General features: G+C 38.6%; 1 protein-coding gene across 1 annotated transcript in view; it reads left to right on the top strand.

The window, feature by feature from the left end:
• Window positions 1-2,214: 2,214 nt before the first annotated feature.
• The window catches only part of LOC102236811 (ras-specific guanine nucleotide-releasing factor 1-like), a 30,053-nt gene continuing 7,948 nt past the window's right edge, over window positions 2,215-24,319 (top strand). Inside the window, exons 1-17 of the mRNA XM_005796147.2 lie at window positions 2,215-2,827; window positions 7,076-7,182; window positions 9,169-9,316; window positions 10,546-10,638; window positions 13,078-13,331; window positions 13,435-13,514; window positions 14,093-14,286; window positions 14,816-14,925; window positions 15,741-15,859; window positions 16,084-16,244; window positions 16,499-16,562; window positions 17,049-17,191; window positions 17,500-17,582; window positions 18,478-18,726; window positions 21,139-21,512; window positions 21,715-21,831; window positions 23,919-24,089. Of these exons, the coding sequence (XP_005796204.1) occupies window positions 2,552-2,827; window positions 7,076-7,182; window positions 9,169-9,316; window positions 10,546-10,638; window positions 13,078-13,331; window positions 13,435-13,514; window positions 14,093-14,286; window positions 14,816-14,925; window positions 15,741-15,859; window positions 16,084-16,244; window positions 16,499-16,562; window positions 17,049-17,191; window positions 17,500-17,582; window positions 18,478-18,726; window positions 21,139-21,512; window positions 21,715-21,831; window positions 23,919-24,089 (2,743 nt within the window). The 5' untranslated portion in view covers window positions 2,215-2,551. The remainder of the gene's footprint in view (window positions 2,828-7,075; window positions 7,183-9,168; window positions 9,317-10,545; window positions 10,639-13,077; window positions 13,332-13,434; window positions 13,515-14,092; window positions 14,287-14,815; window positions 14,926-15,740; window positions 15,860-16,083; window positions 16,245-16,498; window positions 16,563-17,048; window positions 17,192-17,499; window positions 17,583-18,477; window positions 18,727-21,138; window positions 21,513-21,714; window positions 21,832-23,918; window positions 24,090-24,319) is intronic.

Here is a 24,319-nt window from a genome sequence, read left to right on the forward strand (position 1 = left end):
AACCTGATCCAGCACCACCTATTTGAACTGATTAGCACATCTAATGCAGTTGCAGGGGTTCAGTGTTTTGCAGATATTTCATCCCATGACCTTAAAAGATCTCCTGATGAGCAGATGGTTGGTTTTATCTGTGCCCAGAGATATGACTGCAACTGTATCTGAATGAGCAGTCATGCAGCTGTCTTTATGTTTTAGGCTTTTATATATAACACCTAAGGGATTCTTTAAATATTTTCCTCTGACGAGGCTAAAAATATCATCCAGCTTTAATAGACAATTTGATTATCAACATTTTCCATTAAACCCGTTTTTATCCCTTGTCTCTTTGTTGATGAAAAACTCTGGCTTGACATATTGAAGCAACCCAGAAACCCAGAAAGGACACCTTAAAATCCTGTTGCACAATAGGCCTAAAATCAACCCCATCCCCCACCCCTCCTGTAGAGACATCCTCTGATTGGCCACAGTTTCATGGGTTTGAATCCACTTTGTGACCTTTCCCAAAATGTCATCTCTGCACCGTCTCGACCATATTCTGGATCACTTTCCATTTTTACATTGCCTATAATAGGAAACCATAAAAATAATCTTTACTATCAGTGCCGGTCGTGGAACAGAATCACCGCCTCATTACCACTCTTGTCTGGGGGACTGATTATTGGATGAGTGGCAAGGAGCTCTGCAACGTAGCTGAGCCTGAGGCATCATGGCAGACCCGACGCTTTTAATGCCTCCGTGGAGCTAAACTGAAACTCTAGCATCTTCTTCACATCCCTTCCACTCTTCGCTGCACCTGATACCAAAGGAAAGAAAAACAAGACACTTAAAAGTGGAGGGTACACTCTTATTTTAAATGAAAAGAGCAGCGACAAGTGTAGTTGAATCTCACTCAATTATACCCTGTTACCTCCCTGGATCATTTTAATGATCCCACACAGACACAGTGCTGTGATCCCGTCGTGAAACACCCTGTGATGAAACAAACCATTGTGTGTGTCCTCGCCCCAATATGCTAATCCAGGATTAATTATGGACCAACCCTAATGAGTGTCTCTCTGGCCCTCTTAGATATGTAAATGTACCAGCAGTGGACAGCGCTGAGAGGCTTTTGTTAAGTCTCTGTGCTGCAGAAAAAAGGGGACGAATAGGACAAGGACAAAGATTCAAAAACAATAAGATTTTAAAATATATCAATATAGTTCAATTTATTTTATTTCTATTGCAAGGAATGTAATTGTATTGCATTATATAAAAGAATGAAATAATCTCCTAATGTACAATAAAATTAAACTGAACTCTTAAATTATGTGCAGCTAAATGCAAATGTAAATATAATCAACTTTGTTTTATACAGCAAGATGTAACTTTTCTTTTTTAAATGGCAGGTTTAAAAAAATTGTCTCAGGAATCTAAATAATTGCATTGAGCTGTTGTCACATAGGATATTGATTATTAATGAGAGTGAATCTAATATGAGGATGAGATGAGGACAAGAGTTTAATAGAAAATTACTTAAAAAGCTATGACAAAAAAAGAAAAAGCTATGACAATGTTAGACAGTTAGTCATTGTGAACCACTGTTTTATTTGAATTTAAAAAACAAACTAACATGTATTCTGTGTCATATTCTAATGCAAAGCAAGCAAATCATACTCATTTTTTATGTATAAATATATAAAATGTGACAGATTTGTACTCAGCCCCTGCGTTTTACTGAACTTGCAGCTGTTTTAGGGCTTGTTTTTACCAGCCTTACACATTTAGAAATTTAAATTGTAGCTTGAACTCTGTCAGCTTGGATGGAGAATGAAGGCCACTTAAATTTTGCCACTTAGTCTTGATTAGAGTTCAGCTTGGACTTTGACTGAACCACTGCAAGACCATTTTATAATCATAGCCTCTTCAAGCAGAGCAATGGATCACTGCAAGTGAAACGAATGCTCTTGCAAGACACTGTGCAACCAAAAAAGAAGATTAAAAAAAAAAGCTCTACTAAGTTTTCTGGCGATTCAGTACATCCGTTTTTTGCTTTCTGATTTGCATTTCTATATTTTTGCAATGCTCTAAAAACTAATCAATCTTAATCAAGAGAAAAATAGTACGGTGGGGCTAAAAATCTGTGCATCTAATTTCTGTCCAAGGTGCTGAAATCTGCTGCCCCGGGCACGGATCACATGACTGCGCTTCCTCCTGCCTTCTGAGGGCAGGATGCTAGCTAAGTGTGTGCGCGCGCGCTCTCGTGCACGCGGGCAGCTCAGTGGCTCATCATGAGCGCTCGGCAGGGCTGCTCTGACACGGCGTCGGGTCCTCCGTAGTATGCCCGCAGCGTGGAGAGCTTCGAGCGGTTTGGATGCGCCTCTGTGACCCTGAGCGCGCATCAGTTTCTCTCTTGTTCCCCCTTCAGCGCCACAGTTTTTGGGAAAGGGAGCGATGAGGGGAACTCGGGAGTGGGCTGAAGGTGCCCACAAAGTCTGACTGTGCTTCGGAGGTGCAGAGTCTGAAGAAAGATGTAAAAGAATACGCAGGCGAGCCTCACGGATTCCCAGCCAAAATGCAGAAAGGGATGAGACTCAATGATGGCCACATCACCTATTTGGCCCTTTTGGCGAAAAAGGACGGGACGAGGCGAGGCTTCTTGAGTAAGAAAAGCTCAGACAACACAAAATGGCACTCGAAATGGTTCGCCCTGTTGCAGAATATGATGTTTTACTTCGAGAGCGAGTCCAGCTCACGTCCCTCCGGACTGTACCTGTTGGAGGGATGCGTCTGTGACCGGGCTCCGTCACCGAAACCGTCTCAGTCAGCGAAGGAATGCTTAGAGAAGCAGGTAGGAGACTGATCGGAGAAATGGGAGTTTGGGTGGGTTTGTTTTGCTACCTTTAAACTTTTTTTCTTTCAGATAATTTCAGCAATTCCACCGACTAACCCGCAAACACCGTTGTATTTATTATTATACAAACAGTATCACGCAAGCATTTGCAATTTTGGCTCACTTGACGTGGGTCTACGTAATTGCGTCATCCAGACAGATTGTTTGTGTCAGTTCTGCACTAAAACAATCTGTCCAAGCAGCAATTTGTTTAAACTTAGCAGCGATGACGCAAACCTCCAAGTTGAATGTCAATTTCAGTTGCATAGTTATCGTTTGCATAACTTTGGTCTTTAAAGCATTCCTAAAAAAAATCTTCAGGGAAATCATCTGTTATTGGAAAAAAAAAACTTAAGTTGAGTCCAAACTTTGCAGGGCTTGCGGACGAGAACTGCTCCTTTTGCCTGGCGTTTTGACGTATTGATCTACAGTAACTCTTCGTCTTGATATTAATAGCATCCTACCTTGGCAACTGTGTCTCCCCGCTTTATAGCGGCGGTCCATTTGATAGCTGCCTCATTATCATGAGGTGCTAACGACAGCACGGGACGACAGCCTGACCATGTCGCATTAGGCTCCCTGTTTGCGTCTCAACATGCCCACTTTGAGTTGTTTTTCTTCGAATTTCTTCTTTTTTTTTGTTTCGGAAACAAGTTTCGAAAACATTTTTTTGTTCAATTCAATGGCATCTGACTGTTGATGGAGGAATTACACACTGGCAACCAATAGAAAAGTGACAAACCTGCTATGAGCTACGTCAGCGGTCACCTGAAACCCAGCTGCGGTCTCTTTAGCTTTCACGTAAAACAGAAGATATAGACATTCAATTATTTTTTTTTTCCCATTTTCATGTTGTTCGAGGGAATAAGTGATATTTTTCCCATTGCAATGATATATTTTTGCTAACCAGATGTATGTGCGTGCGTATAATTAGTTTAATCAGTCTGTATTTTTTTAAACATTTTTTACAGAAAACGAGGGCAATACAAAGTGCTTTACTGGAGATTAAAAGAAGACAATGAAAAAAAATTAAAAAAAGAAAACTAAAGCACTAAAGAAGGCATTACTTTGTATTTAAATTTAAGTACAAATTTACAGAAATGTGTACTTAAAACTGAAAGACTAAGAAATACATTTGTAGGTGTATTCATGGACAAGAGATAGTTTTGGTGTTCTGTCTGCTCCACTTTCACATCAGCTTCAAGGTTTTCAGGTCTTCTCCACTGAAAGTAAGACATTTCTTTGAAATGATACCTGTTAAAAAAAAACCCAACTTCCTTGCAATCATTGCTTTGTAGTCAGTCAAAACCTAAAACAGCAAACTGACTCAAACTGTTTTGAGTCAGTTTGCTGTCAGCAAGCATAGCTTGTTGTCATACATGAAATATGTACCGAGTGACATCTATGACAACAGTTCATGCAGACTGCTGCAGTGAATTAATTTCAGCATTAGATTACCTGATTTAGAAAGCCTTCAGTTAGCATTACGCAGTTCAGCTGGTGTTTCATTGTATGTTAGGAATAAATGTACTTGTTTTTGTTTTTTTTCCCCGTCATGTTTTCATATTTACCCAAATCCGTACATCTATGACAAATCATCCGATCTTGAAGTCTCTCGGTATATGTACCAGGGTCAATCTATGAAGCCCATCGGCTCCATTGAAGAGGTGAAACAAGGACACAAAAAGACTAATCGATATTGCATGTGTGTTTGAGGATACAGATTCCCTTTTCCTTTTCCACCTCTCTGATAAAAACAGAGGGTGACAGCCGAGTCGGTGAGCAGACTGCAGAGGTCATTGGAGGGGAAGCTACTGTACCCCTCCTGACATTAAACCTGTTAAAGATTAAAGCAGGTTTCACTTTTTTTTTTTTTTTTTTTGTAGTGAGCCTTGTATTGTGGGGGGGTGTGTGTGTGGAAGCTGCAGGAGGGATAGCCGGGAGGGTTGCTGGATCTTATCTGTGTGTGTCAGGGAGAGGGACAATGCAGCGGATAGATGCCAAGCCAACTGCCACTTCGCAGGGCTACGCTGCTTTTTATAGCCCAGCACTCCTTATAAAAGGCAAAATGATCTCTCCCTCCCTCCCTTCCTACCCGTCTGTCTCTGCGTTCTCATTGTATTCTTTGGAGTGTTCTACTTTGTAAATGTTCTTATTCCTCATTTAGAAGGCGAGCTACGTTTAAAGCCCACAGTTACCATGGCAACCCGTATTTGCATCTGAAAAAGTGCATTTGAAGGGGGCCAACGAAATGTGCAACAATATTCCTTAGCATTGTGCTCCATTAGTGAGCACAGAAAACACTGGCGTATGAAAAATAAGATTCAGGTCACCTTAGTTGCTCAAGTGGTGGGTTATGTTTTTTTTAAACCTAATGAAAAGTGTTTACTTTAGATCTTAATGAATATCTTTTTTTTATTATTTATCCCCACTCTCTACAGTCTAATGAACAAACAATCATTTAAATTTTACTTTGACACTTTTCAGCAAAGAATATGCTCCCGAGTTAGAAGTGCTACTGGTGTTTGTGCCTTGTGAACAAGAATGGCTTTGCGCAAACAAACAAAACAAGCACAATTTATTTCAAAATAGTACAAAAAATAAACTGATATCAGTATTCCAACATGTTTTTCTTTCTTTCTTAGTAAATTCAAACTTTCTATGGGCATTTTCAATAAATACTTCCTTCTTACAACGTTGTCTCATTTTATCACAACAAACAATAATTTAGTGATGTATAGTTAAATTTATACGCCTAAAAGGTTTGACGCATCAGCTCACAGGAGGCGAGATGGGAAGCACATTATTGACGAGGGCCTGTTCTGCTGCTCATCAGGAAATATGGAACATTACTCCCCTTCACCAATGAGTGCTCTCTCACATTTTAAAGGGAAAGAAAAAAAAAAAAACAAATCCAATATATTGGATTTGTGGGGGTCTGTTTACAATGCATCACTGTTACATAATTTGACACTTTTTGACTACAGATAGACTATTTCTAATATTTGTGCTATGACCACCACTTTATCCCATGAGCCTTTTAGAAAACAGTTCAACATAATGTATTAAAAATAATTGCTGTAACCGAACCTATACAGTTGCAAATTGCAGAGAAGGAGAGTGAGTGTTTATGTCACTGGCAAATCAATAGAACAAACAAAACTAAATGGCTAAAGCCTGGAGGCTGTTAATTCAGAGGTGAGGCTACACAAACAGTACACACATATTTTATTGTGAACCTCCTGTGACCTTTTCTACCTTCTGCTCATTCTCACACACACACACACACACACATGCAGGCAAAGTTGGTTGTCAGTGCTAAAAATTTGTATAAAGTCTTAAAAGAAATTCAGATTTGAAATGTACATTTATTTTTTTATTTTTGTTTTTTTTAAATTCAATGTTTAGTTTGAGTAACTTTATTTGAAATAAAATGTTAGGGCTTGATCATTTTTAACAAAAGCAGTTGCTGCCCGCTTGTTGTTACCCGTAACAATCTCTTTGAAACAAATTGGACTGCAGCATTTTGTTAATTTATGCTTTGTCTTTTAAAATTGGTCAGTATTTTAGGAGCTGTTATTTTATAATCAATGTCTTTCTGATTCCCTGAGGTACAAAAACATCACATAGGCCTAAAGCTTTACAGAACCGAGGCTAGGTGTAAATTGCAAAGGAGATACAAAACATTTAAATAGAATCATGGCATCATCATGTCTCCATAACAACTATTTTATGCGATTTACAGGCCAAACAGTTGTTTCAGAGGCATGTCAGAAAAACAAAGACATTTTTCTGCCTTACCATCACAAATGTAAATGTGGGAAGTTCATTAAATGCTTCAAGAATTTACCTTGTTTCTCAAGGAGCCTGAGAACTTTTTTGGATCACATGAAATTATTAAACCAAGCGTAAAGTTTTATTCAACATCTCATTGTGTCTGAGAGAATTCTGAAAATGAGTCAACATCATTTTAGCAGAATAATTATCCCAAAAAATCGGTGAGACAATAATGGAAATGACTTTCCAAACAGAATCAAACCTGTTTGATGTGGGTGTTTTACCCACTTAAATAAATGTTTCCATCTTGAAGGTTGACTGTTCTCCATTTCAGTAAGTTTCATCTGAGGATACTTGAATACAGCTTATTTTTTTCTTCACTTTTGCTAGCTAACTTTTTAGCTTTCTGCTGTCCTTTGTATTTTCCAGTTCTACTTCACCGTCACTTTCAGTCATGAGAACCAGAAGCCTTTGGAGTTGCGCACAGAAGATGTCAAAGACTGCGATGAATGGGTGGCTGCCATCACACAAGCCAGGTAAGTTACACACATTACAATCCACCTGAATCAGCAACTTTGAATAAATTACAACAAAACTGAACTCATAGGTCGGTGTGTGAAGCTGTGGTCCATCACTATTTAGACTCAAAACTGATTGCCAGGAACCTTTGAAGTTCTCGCATGTCATTTTAAGAGAATGTGTCTTCCAGTTTGGACAAGTTTGCCAGGTAGAAAACCTTTTCACAAACAACTTATGGAATGACTTAAACTTAAAAGATTCTGTACCTGCTATAGATAAGTACAAGTGATGGGTGTAAACAGTAACCAAATTAAATTGACTACCTCATGCCCTTGTTCTGTAAATCCTAAACCTAAAATATATTTACAAATGAACTTGTCCTCTATTTCTCCTCATTTTGGATTACAATTAAAAAATGTTATTAGAAATCCTGTGGTGTGTGTCAGGTAAACTGTGTATATGTTATGAGCATTGTGCTGAAGGAGGAATACTATTGATGAAGCAATATAATGAGAGAAACAGCTTTGATAGGAATTAGGAACAGCAGTGTAATGAAAGCAGTCCTCAAATGTTGACAGGTAGCATTTGCTGACCAAAAGGTCAATGGATTGAACTCAGTCAAGATTATATTGATTAGTGGTCAGTCGATGCAGCAGCAGTGACTGTAAAGGGGCAAACTGACCTGTAGTAATATAGTAAACAACAGGGAGAGGAACAAGCGTTTAGTGTAAAAATCTATATCTATATAATTATTGCTTTGGTGTATTCTTTAAAAGATTAGTAACTTATTCTGTGAAAGTGATTAACAAATTTATGAAGATATAAATGAGTTTTCCCAAATGCAATTCATTTTTCTTTCACATGAAATATTGCATTTAATATATCCTTCTTTTCATTCAAATCAATCTTCCAAAAGCTGTGAAAGCTGGAAGTGATCAATGCTCTTTAGAAGATTAATCTGAATGTGCTGATAACAATTAACTTATTGGCTAATATAAAAAATTTTATGTCTGGAAACAATAAGTGAAAAATAGTTTAGGACAAATATACTACTTTATAAGGAAAAACAACAACTTTTCCGTCAGATTTTTTGCCAAATTATTACTCACTAAATTGTTAAATGAGATACATCTTAACATTAGTCTAATAAATATATCTTAGTGCTGGGTTTGACACATCTCAGAACATACTATATACTACTTATAGCTCGGGTTATGGTGTACCTCCACATATCCACCAAAGGTTTGCTGATGCTCTCAACATGACTAAGGTCCCTTAAGGTCAAAAAATCAATAGCATTAAAATATGTAATATTTTAAATTGAAATTCTACCACTAGTTAAGTGTGTTTTCCAGGGACATCAACATGTGGTCAGAAAGAAACTGGGATGGAACCAATCAGCTACTCTTCCCACTGAGTCACAGTCACTCCCAAAAGTGTAAACAACGCATCACAATTTCATCCCAGCTTAATACAGAGATGACAAAAGTTTGTGGTTTTGTTCTATGCAGGTTTCAACTTGAGCAGTTCATTCACTTACCTTCACTTGAATTTGGGTTTTATTTATGTTGCACTTTTAAAACATGAATGCCACTCACCCAATAAGACACAAAAGTAAATCAGAGTGAAATCAGAGTAAAAATATACTACTAAAATCAATTCCAAATCTGTGATATTCAAAAACATTAGGTTCTTTAAATCAGGACTAGAAATGTCACTGTTTACAGCCTTGTACTCGTAAACAACAAATGTTCGTGATGTTCTTTTTTTTTTAAATGCTTCTATTTTTGTATATGTTTCTTGATGTGAATGTTATTGTAATGTTATTCCCTAATTTTCCTGTTAATTACTTTGAATCATCTTGTCTTTAATTTGTGCTTTGCAAATAAACTTGTCTTGCCTTCTGACCACATGTTTGCTTTTGTCTTCAGGAGTATTTAAAAATCCAGCGCAAAATGCATTAATGTGGTGCTCACCATGGCTGGATGTGTGTGCTTTTACAGTTACAGAAATCTGGCCACAGAGCATGAGACCCTCATGCAAAAGTATCTTCATCTGCTCCAGATAGTGGAAACAGAGAAAACTGTAGCCAAGCAACTTCGACAACAGATAGAGGATGGGGAAATAGAGATAGAAAGGCTAAAATCTGAGGTAAGCTGCCTCCTAATTTCATTTGTCAAACCTATGCTTGTGTATGTCTGTTTTTGTTTAATTGCATGGTGCACAGTGGGCAGAGTGAGAGTAACAATGCGACTAAAAGTAATGAGGCAGAGAGCACAAAGTGTTCACAGGACAAAGGTCCTGACACAGATTTCAAACCATAGTGTTATGAATTCATGATGAGTGGTAGCTCGCAGTGCCCCCTAGAGACTCTATTATACTGTTGAATGTTTTGTGTCCTCATTATTCAGCCTAAACTAGATCAAATGTGTCTCTCTTTAAAGTGCTAATGGAGGTTTCAATTGAATCCAGTGTTTTCAATATGCATGAGTCAGCTTTTGTTGTTCATGATACTACAGGGTGCACTACAAAATAAAAATCTGCTTTCTCCCTTTTCATGGCCACAGTCTTCACCAGTAATGGATGTTGTTTATTATGAGTTATTTATCAAAAGTTTTCATATTCATATTCTGAGTGCTATTCTGAGAGTGAATGTAGCAAGCCTAAATAACGTATGGCAAATGTTGTATTAATTCAGTGTTTGCATTCCTTAGGCCTCTAAATTAAATAATAAACCAAAACAAAGTTAATCAAAGTTCAGTTCAGCACAAAAAATGAAAGAATCTTCCCAAATAGTTAGAACATTTTGTATGATTGAAATAAAAACTCACATTCTTTGAAAAAAATAAAATAAAATAAAACGTCCCTGGAAATATTTTATTATTTTGGAATAAATTGTTGTATTAAAACTTTCATTTAATAATTTCTCCTGGCTTTGCTTTTTGACATTCTTAATTTTTTTTTCAGATTATCAAAAGAAATGCAATATCAGACAAATAAAACCTGAATAATAAAAATGGAAATGGTAAAGGGCTTGTTCTTGCTTTGCACTTTATCAAGTCCCGAGGACTTCAGAGCAGGCATTCACCCATTCACACTCATTCATTCATTCTGAGGATCTGAAAAGTTCCAATTTGACAAAAAAAGCAGTCAGAAGAAATATGTAAAGGCAAAACTACAAAGCAATGTAATTGAGGTTTAGCTTTTTTTAAAATGAAGTCAAGAGGTGCCTGCTGATTTTAAAAAGTTCATTCAGTTGAAGAACTTTAAAGTGTCTTACCCACATTTATATTAATCATGTCAGAAATGTGGAACAAGGCATAAAACACAGAGTTCTTTCCAACCTTTTTAAATGAGTTAACGTCTCCCTTAATTTTTAGATTTCTGGGATTCTGAGGGATAATGAGAAGATCCAGTCAAATCCAGAGGTGCCTCCCAGCGAGGATGACACAGAGATCAAGAAGATCAAGAAGGTAACATGCAGTTGCACTAGTGAGACTTTTTTTTTAAGGCTGAAGAAGATTCATAATTAGTCAGATGAAAAAAAATTAGGTGAATTCATACAGACAGGGAAGGGAAAAGATCAATAGTTTAGGCAAATGTGAGTTTTTAAAATTTTCTTTAACTAACAACATTTCCTCCATATTGTACATGCCTAACCTTATTTTAACCAGTGGAGAGAGTTAGACAGAGTGTGCCAGAAACACTGTAGCTAATACGTTAGTAAATGTGTTTTAATTAAAAATAGGCAAATTGAATAACTAGTTGAACATCAAGCAGATGTAAAGCAATGAACTTAAAATCTTTATTATTTTCTAGATGTTTGTGGTTTCAGGTAAGTCTCAAACTTAATATAATGCTACACAATTCTCAATTAACACAGCCAGTGCACATAGAAAAATGATGTTGAAATAGTAAATTTTTAAATATCTATTCACATTTTTACTTTAGTTATAAGTTGAATTAGATCTTATATGTTGCAGCACTTCTGAGGTATATTCTTTAAATCATAATATATATATATATATATATATATATATATATATATATATATATATATATATATATATATATATATATATATATATATATATATATATATATATATGTAAAATTCCCTTCTCACCCACCGCGGGTGGTTCTTATCCTCTGAGCTCGGGTCCTCTACCAGAGGCCTGGGAGCTTGAGGGTTCTGCGCAGTATCTTGGCTGTGCCAAGGACTGCACATTTCTGGACTGAGATGTCTGATGTTGTTCCTGGGATCTGTTGTAGCCATTGGTCCAGTTTGGGGGTGACTGCCCCGAGGGCCCCGATGACCACAGGCACCACTGTGGTCTTCACCTTCCAGGTCCTCTCCAGTTCCTCCCTGAGGCCCTGGTATTTCTCTAGTTTCTCGTGCTCCTTTTTCCTGATGTTGCAGTCGCTTGGTATTGCTACATCTATCACAACGGCTTTCCTCTGTTGTTTATCCACTACGACAATGTCTGGTTGGTTCGCCATTACCATTTTGTCTGTCTGGATCTGAAAGTCCAACAGGATCTTAGCTCTGGCGTTCTCCGCCACCTTTGGGGGTGTTTCCCACTTTGATCTCAGGGTTTCCAGTCCATATTCTGCACAGATGTTTCTGTACACTATGCCTGCAACTTGGTTATGTCGTTCCATGTACGCTTTCCCTGCCAGTATCTTCCACCCTGCTGTTATGTGCTGGACTGTCTCAGGGGCCTCCTTGCACAACCTACACCTTGGGTCTTGTCTGGTGTGGTATATCTGGGCCTCTATTGCTCTGGTGTTTAGGGCCTGTTCCTGGGCGGCCAGGATGAGGGCCTCTGCGCTGTCCTTGAGTCCAGCTTTTTCCAGCCATTGGTAGGATTTACTGATATCAGCCACTTGGGTTATTTGCTGGTGGTACATCCCATGTAGGGGCTTGTCCTGCCATGATGGTATCTCTGGCACCTCAACCTCCGTTCCCTGTTGTCTGAGATATTCACTGAGCACATTGTCTGTTGAGGCTTTGTCCCTGATGTATTTATGGATCTTAGTTGTTTCGTCCTGGACTGTGGTTCTCACACTCACTAGTCCTCTGCCTCCTTCCTTGCGGCTCGTGTACAGTCTCAGGGTGCTGGATTTGGGATGGAATCCTCCATGCATTGTTAGTAGTTTTCTAGTCTTAATATCAGTGGCTTTTATCTCCTCCTTTGGCCAGCTAAGTATTCCAGCAGGGTATCTGATTACTGGCAGGGCATAGCTGTTTATTGCGCGGATTTTGTTCTTGCCATTGAGCTGGCTTCTCAGGACTTGCCTTATTCGTTGGAGGTATTTAGCTGTGGCTCCTTTCCTTGTGACCTCATCGAGGTTGCCATTTGCTTGTGGTATACCTAGGTACTTGTAACTGTCCTCTATGTCTGCTATTGTTCCTTCTGGGAGTGAGACCACTTCTGTGCGGATGACCTTCCCCCTCTTTGTGATCAGCCGACCACACTTCTCTAGTCTGAATGACATCCCAATGTCCGTGCTGTAGATCCTGGTGGTGTGGATCAGTGAGTCGATGTCTCGCTCACTCTTGGCATACAGCTTGATGTCATCCATATAGAGAAGGTGGCTGATGTTGGCCCCATTTTTGAGTCGGTATCCGTAGCCAGTCTTGTTGATAATTTGGCTGAGGGGGTTCAGGCCTATGCAGAACAGTAGCGGGGACAGAGCATCTCCTTGGTATATGCCACATTTGATGGACACTTGTACAAGTGGAATGGAATGGAATGGAATATATATATATATATATATATATATATATATATATATATATATATATATATATATATATATATATATATATATATATATATATAAAAAGCTATATCATGTATTTGAAGTTGCATGCCAATTAACCCTCATGCAATACTTTTTCCCCACAGGTGCAAAGTTTCTTGCGAGGTTGGATTTGCCGCAGGAAGTGGAAAACCATCATCCAGGACTACATCCGTTCCCCCCATGCCGAAAGCATGCGGAAGAGAAACCAGGTGGTGTTCAGCATGCTGGAGGCAGAAGCCGAGTACGTCCAGCAGCTCCACATCTTGGTCAACAACTTCCTGCGGCCGCTTCGCATGGCAGCCAGCTCCAAGAAACCCCCCATCACCCATGATGATGTCAGCAGCATCTTCCTCAACAGGTTGCTCTTAATTCTCTTTTAGTTATTTCTTTACCAAGAGAAAGAGAAATGAAAAGTGGTTTACTTAATAAGCATTTACCTGTTTGCCTGCATGTTTTCTTAGTGAGACCATCATGTTCCTCCACCAGATATTCTACCAGGGCCTGAAGGCCAGGATCGCCAGCTGGCCAACACTGGTACTGGGTAAGACACTCAGAGACTCTATGAATCTTTACCTCTATATGGAAAACTAAAAACTAGAAAGAACTGTTTCCACAAAGTGTCCCTGTGGTACGAAGCTGCCTGAGTTGCGGTTCTCTGTTGCTCTTAAAAAGCTTCTAAGCTGCTACTGTAAGTGTTTTTCTTGCCCATTCTTTTAATTTAATCAGACAGCTACCCGTTGGTTACAGTTGCATCATAGTCTTTCCATATTCAATTTCACTGAAGAGTCTTCAGTGAAATTTTCAAAGCTTAGGATATTGTATACTCATCCTAATCCTGCTGTTAATTCTCTGCAACTTTATCTTTGAACTATCTCCTTTGTTCCTAAGTTTTCATAGTGCTCTCTTAGTTAGAGAGCATATTCATATTGAGGATAAATTAAACACAGGAAGAAGTTACTTCTAAGGTAACTTCTGAAGGCAACTGGTTGCACTGGTCTTTATTTATGGGTATCAGAGTGAAGGGAACTAGATAAATAGTGCATGTGTGTGAGATGTGACAAAAATGTGTTAAAGTTCTATAAATCTTTGGAACTTCTGTTTCCATGTTTTAATTTTCAGCTGACCTGTTTGACATCCTGCTGCCCATGCTGAACATCTATCAAGAGTTTGTGAGGAACCATCAGTACAGTTTGCAGATCCTGGCCCACTGCAAGCAGAACAGAGACTTTGATAAGCTGCTGAAGCAGTACGAGTCCAAGCCTGACTGTGAGGAAAGGACGCTGGAGACATTCCTCACTTACCCGATGTTCCAGGTAAAATTCACAAATTGCAGCATGAGGGGAAAAACTTAAAAGAAAAAAAAAATCCACACAATTTTAAAAAGACTTCAATTCAATATTAGTGGTAAATTAGGTTAATTTTGAAATTAAACACCCATTGTGTACCTGTTGAAAGACATAAAAATGCAGATTAAGAATTTTTCTTATATTTTGTGCTGTCTATCACTATTCAAGCAACCAACAGAGCCATGTTAAAAAAAAGCCACATCTTTCCTTTTTAGTCTGTGACTGGATGGCAATATGCTAAAAATAAGTGAATAGATGTTTTGTACCAATTCAGCTGACAGCTTCTCCAATTAACTGGCATTAGAGGAGGTTTTCAAACTTCATCACAAGCATATCAATCATTCTGAGATATACTTTTGTATACACTTGATGGCTGCTTACTTTATTTAAAACTGCTTAAACTGAGTTATTGGTACTTGAACTGATAGAATGTTTAAATTCAAGGAACATGCTAAAAGTCAGACTAAGCTGAAACATATTTCCTTCGTCTTTTCAGATCCCTCGCTACATCTTGACATTGCATGAGTTACTAGCTCATACTCCTCATGAGCATGTGGAAAGAAACAGTTTAGACTATGCCAAGTCAAAACTGGAAGAATTGTCAAGGTAGAGTTATTTGTTGTCCATCTTCTTTTAAGAAAATCTACAATTCAAATAATAACTGACTCCAGGTGATTCCAGATTCATTGAGACAATTCAAAGATGTACAGAGTGTAGACTAAGGTGCCTGTTTTTTTCAGTATAGTTATATCTCGCTAAGTCATATTTTTTACATACTGAGATGCAACTGCTTTGGAGGCCATGCCAACTGTGTCACTAAGGACACAGGCAATTGTTGGCTGCCTGGAAACCACCGAGATGACTTCAGATGACTGTAAAACATGTAACCGCTTCTTTAGAAAAATCATGTACAGACACAATGTGCTGGAGTTTACAAGACTGTCAGATTATTAATAGACAATTTGACTTAACTGATTAAATTATACAATTTGTAAACTGGAGGTCCAAGTTACTTAACAAACTCTTTTTGTCACAATCGCTTCAAAGCTGCAACAACCTACTGTTGCTTGTGTATTTTTTTCATCTCACTTTTTTCTTCCATTGAATGTTCAGCAGTCTGAACTTAAATAAACAATAGCCTGTGAACAACAATATTCTCTAGCAATAACTTTTTGTGGCTAAGCCTCTTTGTGAAGGGTGACAATGAATCTGCGGGACAACTGTCAAGTCAGTTGTTGTTCAAGCCACAATGTGGACATTTTATTACAATTAGCATAAATCAATTCCTGTAAAATATCACTCTTTGTGTAATCAATATAATATATGGTGTGAATTTCATTTCTTTTATTTAATTTCTGAAATAAATTAGATTTTAATATTGTAATTCAATGAGATGCATGAGTATTTGTTGTTCCTTTTAGAATCATGCATGATGAGGTGAGTGAAACAGAGAACATCAGGAAGAACCTGGCCATCGAGCGCATGATTGTCGAGGGTTGTGAAGTGTTGCTTGACACCAGCCAAACATTTGTGAGACAAGGTGAGGGAAGTTTGATTGCTAGCTTGAAGCACTGATTCTGATTAATAAATAAATAATCTAAAATAGGAAACATACATACTGCACACAACAACTTGAAACACAGAAAAAACTATTGAAAGCCTGCTAAATCAAATAATAATGAATGAATCATATATAATGTAGAAAAGGTTAGAATATTTGCATGTTAATGTTGCATAACTTGATGTGTGTGTACGTTTGGACAGGTTCTCTAATTCAGGTGCCAATGAGTGAAAAAGGGAAAATCACAAGAGGCCGCCTGGGTTCTCTGTCTCTGAAGAAGGAAGGAGAGAGACAGTGTTTCCTTTTCTCCAAACATCTCATCATTTGTACCCGAGGATCAGGAGGAAAACTTCACATCACAAAGGTAAAACATGGTTTGCACTTATTAAGGTCTAAAACTAAAGAAACAAAATACAGATTGTTAACTAAGTAAGTCTGGCATTGATTTAAAACAAATTTGGAGGTTGAAAAGTGGCTTCCATGTGTTTAGAGCACATAGTACAGACCAAAATCTGTTAATGCTGTCAATAAAATTAAGATACTTCTGTACTAATCTTCAGAAAGGGTTTAAAAAAGTATGAAAAAACTTTTACCTGTGACCTGTCAATCCTATCATAGAATGGAGTGGTGTCTCTCATAGACTCTACCCTAATGGAGGAGCCCGAGGGGACAGACGATGAGTGTAAGTTACTATTTCTGGTTTATCCAATCTTAATTTTTTAACAATGTAATTACAATGAACATGCATGGAAAAAACACAGATGCTATAATTTCAGTAAAATCTGTAAATGTTTGGGGCTGCAATGTGACAAAATATGAACAAGTTCAAAGTTTAAGTTTATTTCTCTAAGAGTTTGCATGTCTATAGTAGAATTGTGCTTATTGCATGCAGCTTTATTCTACATAATGAAAGCTGAGGGTGCATAAGAAACAAACTGTTTTGTGAATTTTAGTAGTAGGACATCATGTTTGTCACAACACTTCAGGAGGTTTTTCAAATGTATTGTTCTCTAGCCAAGTTCTAATAGAACAAGTGAGTCATAAAGAGTACAGTCAATAATTATCCATTGTTAGGACACTCTTAGTTTTCAGGTGAAACCCTTTGCAGCAATAGTTGCCATTGCAAGGCTTCTAACATTTTTTGACCTGGTGGTTTGTTGAACTGCAGCCAAAGGGGAGCGAAGCGGCCAGGATGCAGAGCATCTAGACTTTAAAGTTATGGTGGAGCCCAAGGAAGGCCAACCTTACACTGTCATCCTTGTAGCGTCATCACGACAGGAGAAGTCAGCATGGACAAGTGACATAAGTCAGGTAAGTTTCTCCTCAAGGTACATAAATATTAATCAAACTGGGGGGGCTAAACAAGGAGAGAGAAAAGTTTGCCTATTCGTGGGTATGTTTAGTCAGCATCATCAAAACTATTTGTTTATGGAGATTTGAAAGTCAAACACAAGGATGCAATCAGGGAAACAAAGTCCATCATAAATCAAGGACTCTTTTGCATCGTTGGTCAAGAGGAACCAAAGAGACCTGCAGCATCAAAAAGTTTCTGTATTTCTGTCCTTCCTGCATCTTCATATTGACAGACTGCAATTTTCTGTTTACTTTCTGTCTTGCAGTGCATCGACAACATCCGCTGCAACGGTTTAATGATGAACGCCTTTGAGGAAAACAGTAAAGTCACAGTGCCACAAATGATTAAGTAAGAGTTGTGCATAGCAATGCATACATAAGGTACAAACACAAAGTCAAAGACTGGCATTAGGGTTAGATATAAAATGACCAATGCACAAAGAATTTGTTAACTAGGAATACAAAAACTGATCTGAATCAACAGTTGTAAATCACCATATTTTGAAAATATTCATGTATCTGTTATTTTATGTTTAATATCGTTGAACTTTCTTGGTCAAAAAAACAAATATGACATAAAACTTGATTGTTTCCCAGTTGAACTTTCTAGTTTTCAAGAGCATGCATATATAAATACACAGCAAGTACAATGTTTTTAATTTTTTAAGAGTTTATCATTTTTTAATTAAGAGAATTAGCTGGTTCACTTAGGTTTTTCACCAAAGCAATTATATTTTCTCTACGGCTATAAAAGACCTTGATGATTAAGGTGAATTTCATTCGATATCAGTTAAGACCTAGGTGTGCTTGTCTTGACTATTACAAATTCATCCTATGCTGTCCAATTTTAACTTAAAGCCCTAAAGTCACGCATTAAATCAATTACACATACAACAAGAAAATTAAGCTACATAAAGCATCTGTAATGTAAAAGATATCATTTGCATTTTCCAAATGCCTTGGATTATTAAGGATGTACTTTTAACCAATTAAAATCTTGTTAATTTCTGGTAGAAAAAAACAGGTAAAAGATATGTTTTTTCTAAAACTTTGCAGTCTGCTTTTATATTGTATACAGCAGTGAAGTCTCTCTCTCCTTTTGGGGAAATAAACATCTATGAATAAAAATAGAAAATTCCTACATGAATCTAGAAGCTCTCCCAAAAATTGGATAGCATTAATACAGGGAACGCAAGCCAAGAGAGTAACATTTCCACCCTCTAATAATATCTAATACTCTATAGGTCAGATACCAGCTTGTACTGTGATGATGTCGACATTCGCTTCAGCAAGATGATGAACTCATGCAAGGTACTGCAGATCCGCTACGCCAGTGTGGAGCGCCTGTTGGAGAGGCTGATCGACTTACGCTTTCTCTCCATTGACTTCCTCAATACCTTCCTTCACTCATACCGCGTCTTCACCAGTGCGGACATAGTCCTGGACAAGCTCATCACCATCTACAAGAAACCAATCAGTGCCATCCCTGCACGGTATGCAAGATTACTCCAAAGTACATTTTAGTTACTAGCAAAGATTCCATTATATTTGCCAGATAGTAGAATCTCAGTTTTGTGTGTTCACTGCTCCGTTTTAAAGGTACTTAATACATAAAAATGGGGAGGCATTGCAAAAGAGTGAGTTAGCATTGGTTGTGGGTTTCAGGGAACATCAGTGTCTCTGGTGGCCATTTTATAAACAATTTTTAGCAGGTGGTGGCACACAGGAAGTGCAGCTTACACTGTTACTTCACTGAGATTTCTGGGTTGAATCTTTGCTTGGACTTTGAACAGTTTGTTCTCTTGAATTTTCCAGTGATTAATTGTGTGTTTTTCTGTGTTCCTCAGTGTATGCAGAGTCCACAATACACTAAAATATATTGTAGTGATTATTTGTGTTTCATGTAGAAACACTGGTGTGACACTGGTGTTCTTCAATCTTCTAGTAATGTGTATCAATACTTGTTTGGTAGAGGAATGCCCAATTGCACCTTTTATAAAAAGTTTGTAACTGACTTTTAGTGCAGCCTCTTAACAATTTTACATCTTTTAAATAGATTAAAGATTAAATAGATCTATTGAAGACTATTTCCACTTTCCTCACCCAGCCTACTTTAAGACTTGTTTTTTTTTTAATAGGCCTATCTAAGAAGCTAGTTTTGGTAAATACTTCAAATCCTTTGGAAAAGCAAACTTGCCTGATTTGACAAAACAAAAACTGTACTTTTGAATTAAAATAGAACAATTTCATGTTTTCTCCTCAGACTAGTAAAATTTATCCTGGGATTATTTGAGTGAAAGCTACAAGATCAGGGTAATTTATAAAAAGTTTCACAAGGGGTGGCACATTAAACTGGACGGCAGCAATAAGGAAGGCATAGCCACAGCTCCCTTTGCTAGACCCCACACTACCCCCTACTGTACATCACTATTAACTTCACAAGATGAATTTCTATTTATCTTATAATCAGGAAAAATAAATCAGACTCAAACTTCACTGTGCCGTTTTGCATTGTTTGGATTTTTGCATCAGCTTTATACACATCACCTTTTATTTGGTTGAACTTAGATAAAGTGTACGCTTTGGCTACATTGAACTCTTACTTGGTTTATTGCTGCTATTGTTCAACACCGTTTGAGATTCCCTTACTTTTCCACCTGAGGATGCAGTAGCGGTGCTGTAATGCTGCAGTGAAGAGGTGGGACTTCCCCAGTGACTGAATTAGCCTTTGCTCTCACATGGAGACTGTCTGTGAGAAACCTCATCATGCTACCATGCCCAGTCTGGCTGAGGAGGGACTGAGGAGGAGGCAGTGAGAGGTCACAGCAGCACACCTTCTCTCCGCCATCACAGTTAATTGGATCCTGTGTCTTCCCGTCTCTTCCCTCTTCTTTCTCCCATTCCTCGTCTTACCCTTTGCTGTTCTCTTGCTTTTATTTTTCTTTCCGTGAGTCTGACCATCCCTCTCACTGCAGCGCTGTCACCATGGCAACCTTCTACTCTGCTGCAGGACCCCACCCTCTCCCCCTCTCTCCTGTCTTCCCCATCATCTGCAACAGCTACATGGTATTAAATATTGATGTTGGTGTTTTGCACCCTGCTCTCTTCTTCTCCTCCTTCTTCCTTTTTGTCATATTCCCCCTCTTGTTTTCTGGTCAAAAGCATGCAATCTTTGCCTCTTTTTGCACTCTTTTACACTCTTGACTTTTTAGTTCTATTTCGACTTCTTTTCAGTTCACCTCTCTCTCACCCTTCCTCTACCCCAGTCGGTCTCATCATTTCAAATGCTTTCTCCTCTAAAAAGTGTTTCTTAAATTTCGACACGGAGACACGCTATGACTGCAGCTAGCATCATACAGGGTTGGAGACTTCCCATTCGCCCACTCGCAGCCAGCAACCTGCGCTGTGGTGGAATCCATATCAACTATGTTGCTCCTCTCTGGTGCCCTCCCTCTCTCTATCGCTGTTTTCAGCCTTGCTTGTCTTGTGTTATTACTGAAGCCCAGTCTCTTCCTCTCTCTTTTCCTCTTTGTTTATTTGGCTCCCCTTTCTCTCCGCTTCTCTATCCCCATGTCTCTATGGGCCTCCCCTGGGCTGGTTGCTGTTGGCAGCACCCGTGCCTCCCACACTGTCACTTGACATGCTATTTATAGGCCTTCAAGGGGGTGGCTCTCAGAGCAAGGAGGATGCTGTCTTAAACAAAGAAGCTTAAATAAAAGAGGCAGGAGCTCCCAAGGAGCCTTGCGGTTCCTTGGCTTCTTCTGACACCCAGTGCCACCCCATTATAGCCATTGTTGTTTCACTCTCTTATTGAGATCATCTTGTATTCAAACTGAAGTTTAAAATCTAACAATTCACCCTTTGTCTTTGGTCACCTTGTCTCTGTCTCTCCCCATTTCCTGCAGCTCGTTGGAGCTCTTCTTTGCCAGCAGCCAGAACAACAAACTCCTTTACGGTGAGCCACCCACGTCGCCACGTGCCAGCCGCAAGTTCTCCTCGCCGCCTCCTCTTTCCATCACGAAGAATTCCTCTCCGAACCGCCGACGCAAACTTTCACTCAACATCCCCATCATCACTGGGGGCAAGGCCCTGGACCTTGCAGCACTCAGCTGCTCTCCCAATGGCTATGCAAGCATGCACACTACCATGTCTCCCTTCAGCAAGACCACACTTGACATTAACAAGCTCTACGTGTCCAGCACAATGGCCAGCAAAATCCCTGATGAGGGAGAGTCCAAATCTGAGGGCAAAGCTGAAGAGTCCGCCCCTGGCAAGCAAGGTCAGAACTGCTGCCAGATTCATGTTTTGAATGTAGTTTCCCATTGGGCTGCTTAAGTTCAGGGAGGATTGTTTTTCGGTAAATCTCAACAGAGTTGTTCAAGGTCATTTTAGTTGTGATTTTATTGTGTTATTTTATTTTCTTCTCTTCACATTTTGTGCTCTTCCTTTTATTTGTACTCCCCTTTGAATTCTGGATCCAGATCGGTCTGTCAGAGAGGAATGTGATGAAGAGCAGAGTCAGAGTGATGAGGCAGAATCAGAAATGTCTCCTCCCAAGTCACCGTCGACACCCAAGAATGTCAAGTCAAAAAACTCAGGTACAGTACAGCTCATCACCATTAAACTGTTCATATTCTTCAGCTTGCTTGATTTTGAAGTCAAACAGTTCAAAAACCAGTTCAGCAGTTTAAAAAGGAAAAAAAAAATTGATTTCCAGAAATAATGGAGCTGGGAAATTGCTGAGGCTTAGGGATGAGTGAGAGTGGCATGCTGCGTTTTACAGTGGTGCTTGTTGACACATGTCTTAAACAATATTCAAGAACATTAGATTAGATTAACTGGGTAGTAAATGCAAATAATAAATGGGTATTTGAAAAAAACAACAACCAAAAAACCAGTTGGGATTATACCGAAAGGCACCTGAACTACAAATTTCTTGATAGTTTGATAATTACATGCACCTCAACAGGAATAGCTTTCTAAAATCATTAATCTTGGAAAATTTGTCACACTCCAACAAATTATTAAATATTTTCCAAATAAAAACCTAAACACTGTTGCTTGCAAAACAATCTATCACTGCAATTGTAGCTGCAACTCTGAGATTTGTCTCTACAATGTCCACATATATAGACAGAATGTATAGAAAATTATTCTTTAGAAGATACCCAAATGTCAGTCAGATTGGAAATATTGCCACAATTTCTCAATTGTATTTAAGTGTGGGCTTTGACTGGACCATTCTAACTCACAAATATGCTTTGATTTACTGTAGAAATACACCAATGTCTCAAGTTCTCTGTAGGCGCTAATAGATTTTCTTCCAGGCTAGCCCTAGCTCAGTCCGTCTTCCAATTAACTTCTCCTGAATAGAAAAGCATCCCCACAGCATGATGATGCCCCCACCCTGTTTCGCCATGGGAATAGTGTTAAATTGTTCTCTCATTTGATCAGAGCACTTTCTTCCACATGTTTGTAGTATCTCCTGCATGGCTTTTGGCAAACTTTAAATGATACTTGAGTACAAGACTAGAACAGTCTGTTGACGGGAACAGTTTGTCCCATCTACAGATAGTTACATCTGAGCTGCTGTGGGCCTTTGTCTATCCTCCAGAGTTACCTTGGCCCCTTTTTATGCTTCTTTGGTGAATGCTCATATTTCCCAACTTGATTTTTCTTCCACTTCATCTATCACATAAAAGCAAAAAAAAAAAAGATAAACATGTTTAAGATTGAGATTGTAATGACATAAAATTTGAAAATGTTCAAGGATATAACTGCTTCCGCAAGATAATTTAACTGCAATGTGCAACATTAAAGAGCTGATTTTTTCAAAATCGGACAAAACAAAAGTCGAATCAGATGCAGTCAATGCCTCAAGTTTCAGGGCCTGATTTGATGCACAGTGTAAAGGTCTGATTTTAATGTCATCTAATGCGACAAGACTAAAAAGGCAACACCACTTTTTCTAATTCTCAAAGTAAATAAAGATAGCATCAGCAAACTTAGAACAAACTTCTTTTTGTTTTGGAGAAAGAGAAAGACAGGTACAGCCAAATAAGGTCTTGATAAAAACCACCCACGGCATCCTGGCCCTCCCCATGTCATATAGCGAGGGAGCATCCACCCCGTAGGTAGTCAAGCACAATCCATCCCCAGTGTGTTCTCTTCCCACGTTGCTGGATATAAGGGAAGCCAGTGCCTTCTGTGAGTAGGTGGAAGGAAACCTTGTACCTTAGCAACGATGTGCGTGTTCTTCTATACCGCCCCCGGCTGAACGGAGGAAGGCAGAGGGGGGAAGAAGTGAGTAATGGAGGGAGGCAGAGAGGCAGGCACAGTGGAGCATTCACCGTCATTGCCGTGAGATGCAGGACACACTGTTCTACATCGGTTTCAGCTCTTGGTTGCCCTCCAACGGTCAATAGTTTGATTATACAGCCTAATGCTAAGATAGACAAATTAAAGGGGCTAATGTGGAAACAATTCTCTCCATAGAGAAAATCTTCTTTGGTGTAGTATATATATATATATATATATATATATATATATATATATATATATATATATATATATATATATATATATATATATATATATATATATATATATATATATATATATATATATATTGTGTGTGTTTTTTCAATAAATTAAATGTTTGCAATTTTAATGTTCCCATATTTAGAGTTTTCCCTGTTTTCCTTCAACAATGGCATGGTGGTGTCATCTTGCCGGGAGCTTGAGAATAACCGCAGTGCCCTATCCGCTGCCTCGGCCTTTGCCATTGCCACAGCTGGTGCCAATGAAGGAACACCTACCAAGGAAAAGTACCGCCGTATGTCCCTCGCCAGCACAGGTCAGTAACATACCGTAACTGACTGGCAGAGCTGCTTCTACAACACTGTCTGAAGCACTTGTATACTGAAAATGAACAACCATTGTTTGGTTACAGAACCAGTATCCAAATTATGCTGTTTTTTTATTCAGTGACAGTTTGACAGTTTGCCTGTCACACACTTTTTTGCAGTTTCGACTTACAGTAATTCCATGTATTTTCTACGGTAATAAAATGTTTTGGATATTACG

The sequence above is a fragment of the Xiphophorus maculatus genome, chromosome 4 (genome assembly GCF_002775205.1).
Source record: "Xiphophorus maculatus strain JP 163 A chromosome 4, X_maculatus-5.0-male, whole genome shotgun sequence".
NCBI lineage: Eukaryota > Metazoa > Chordata > Actinopteri > Cyprinodontiformes > Poeciliidae > Xiphophorus > Xiphophorus maculatus.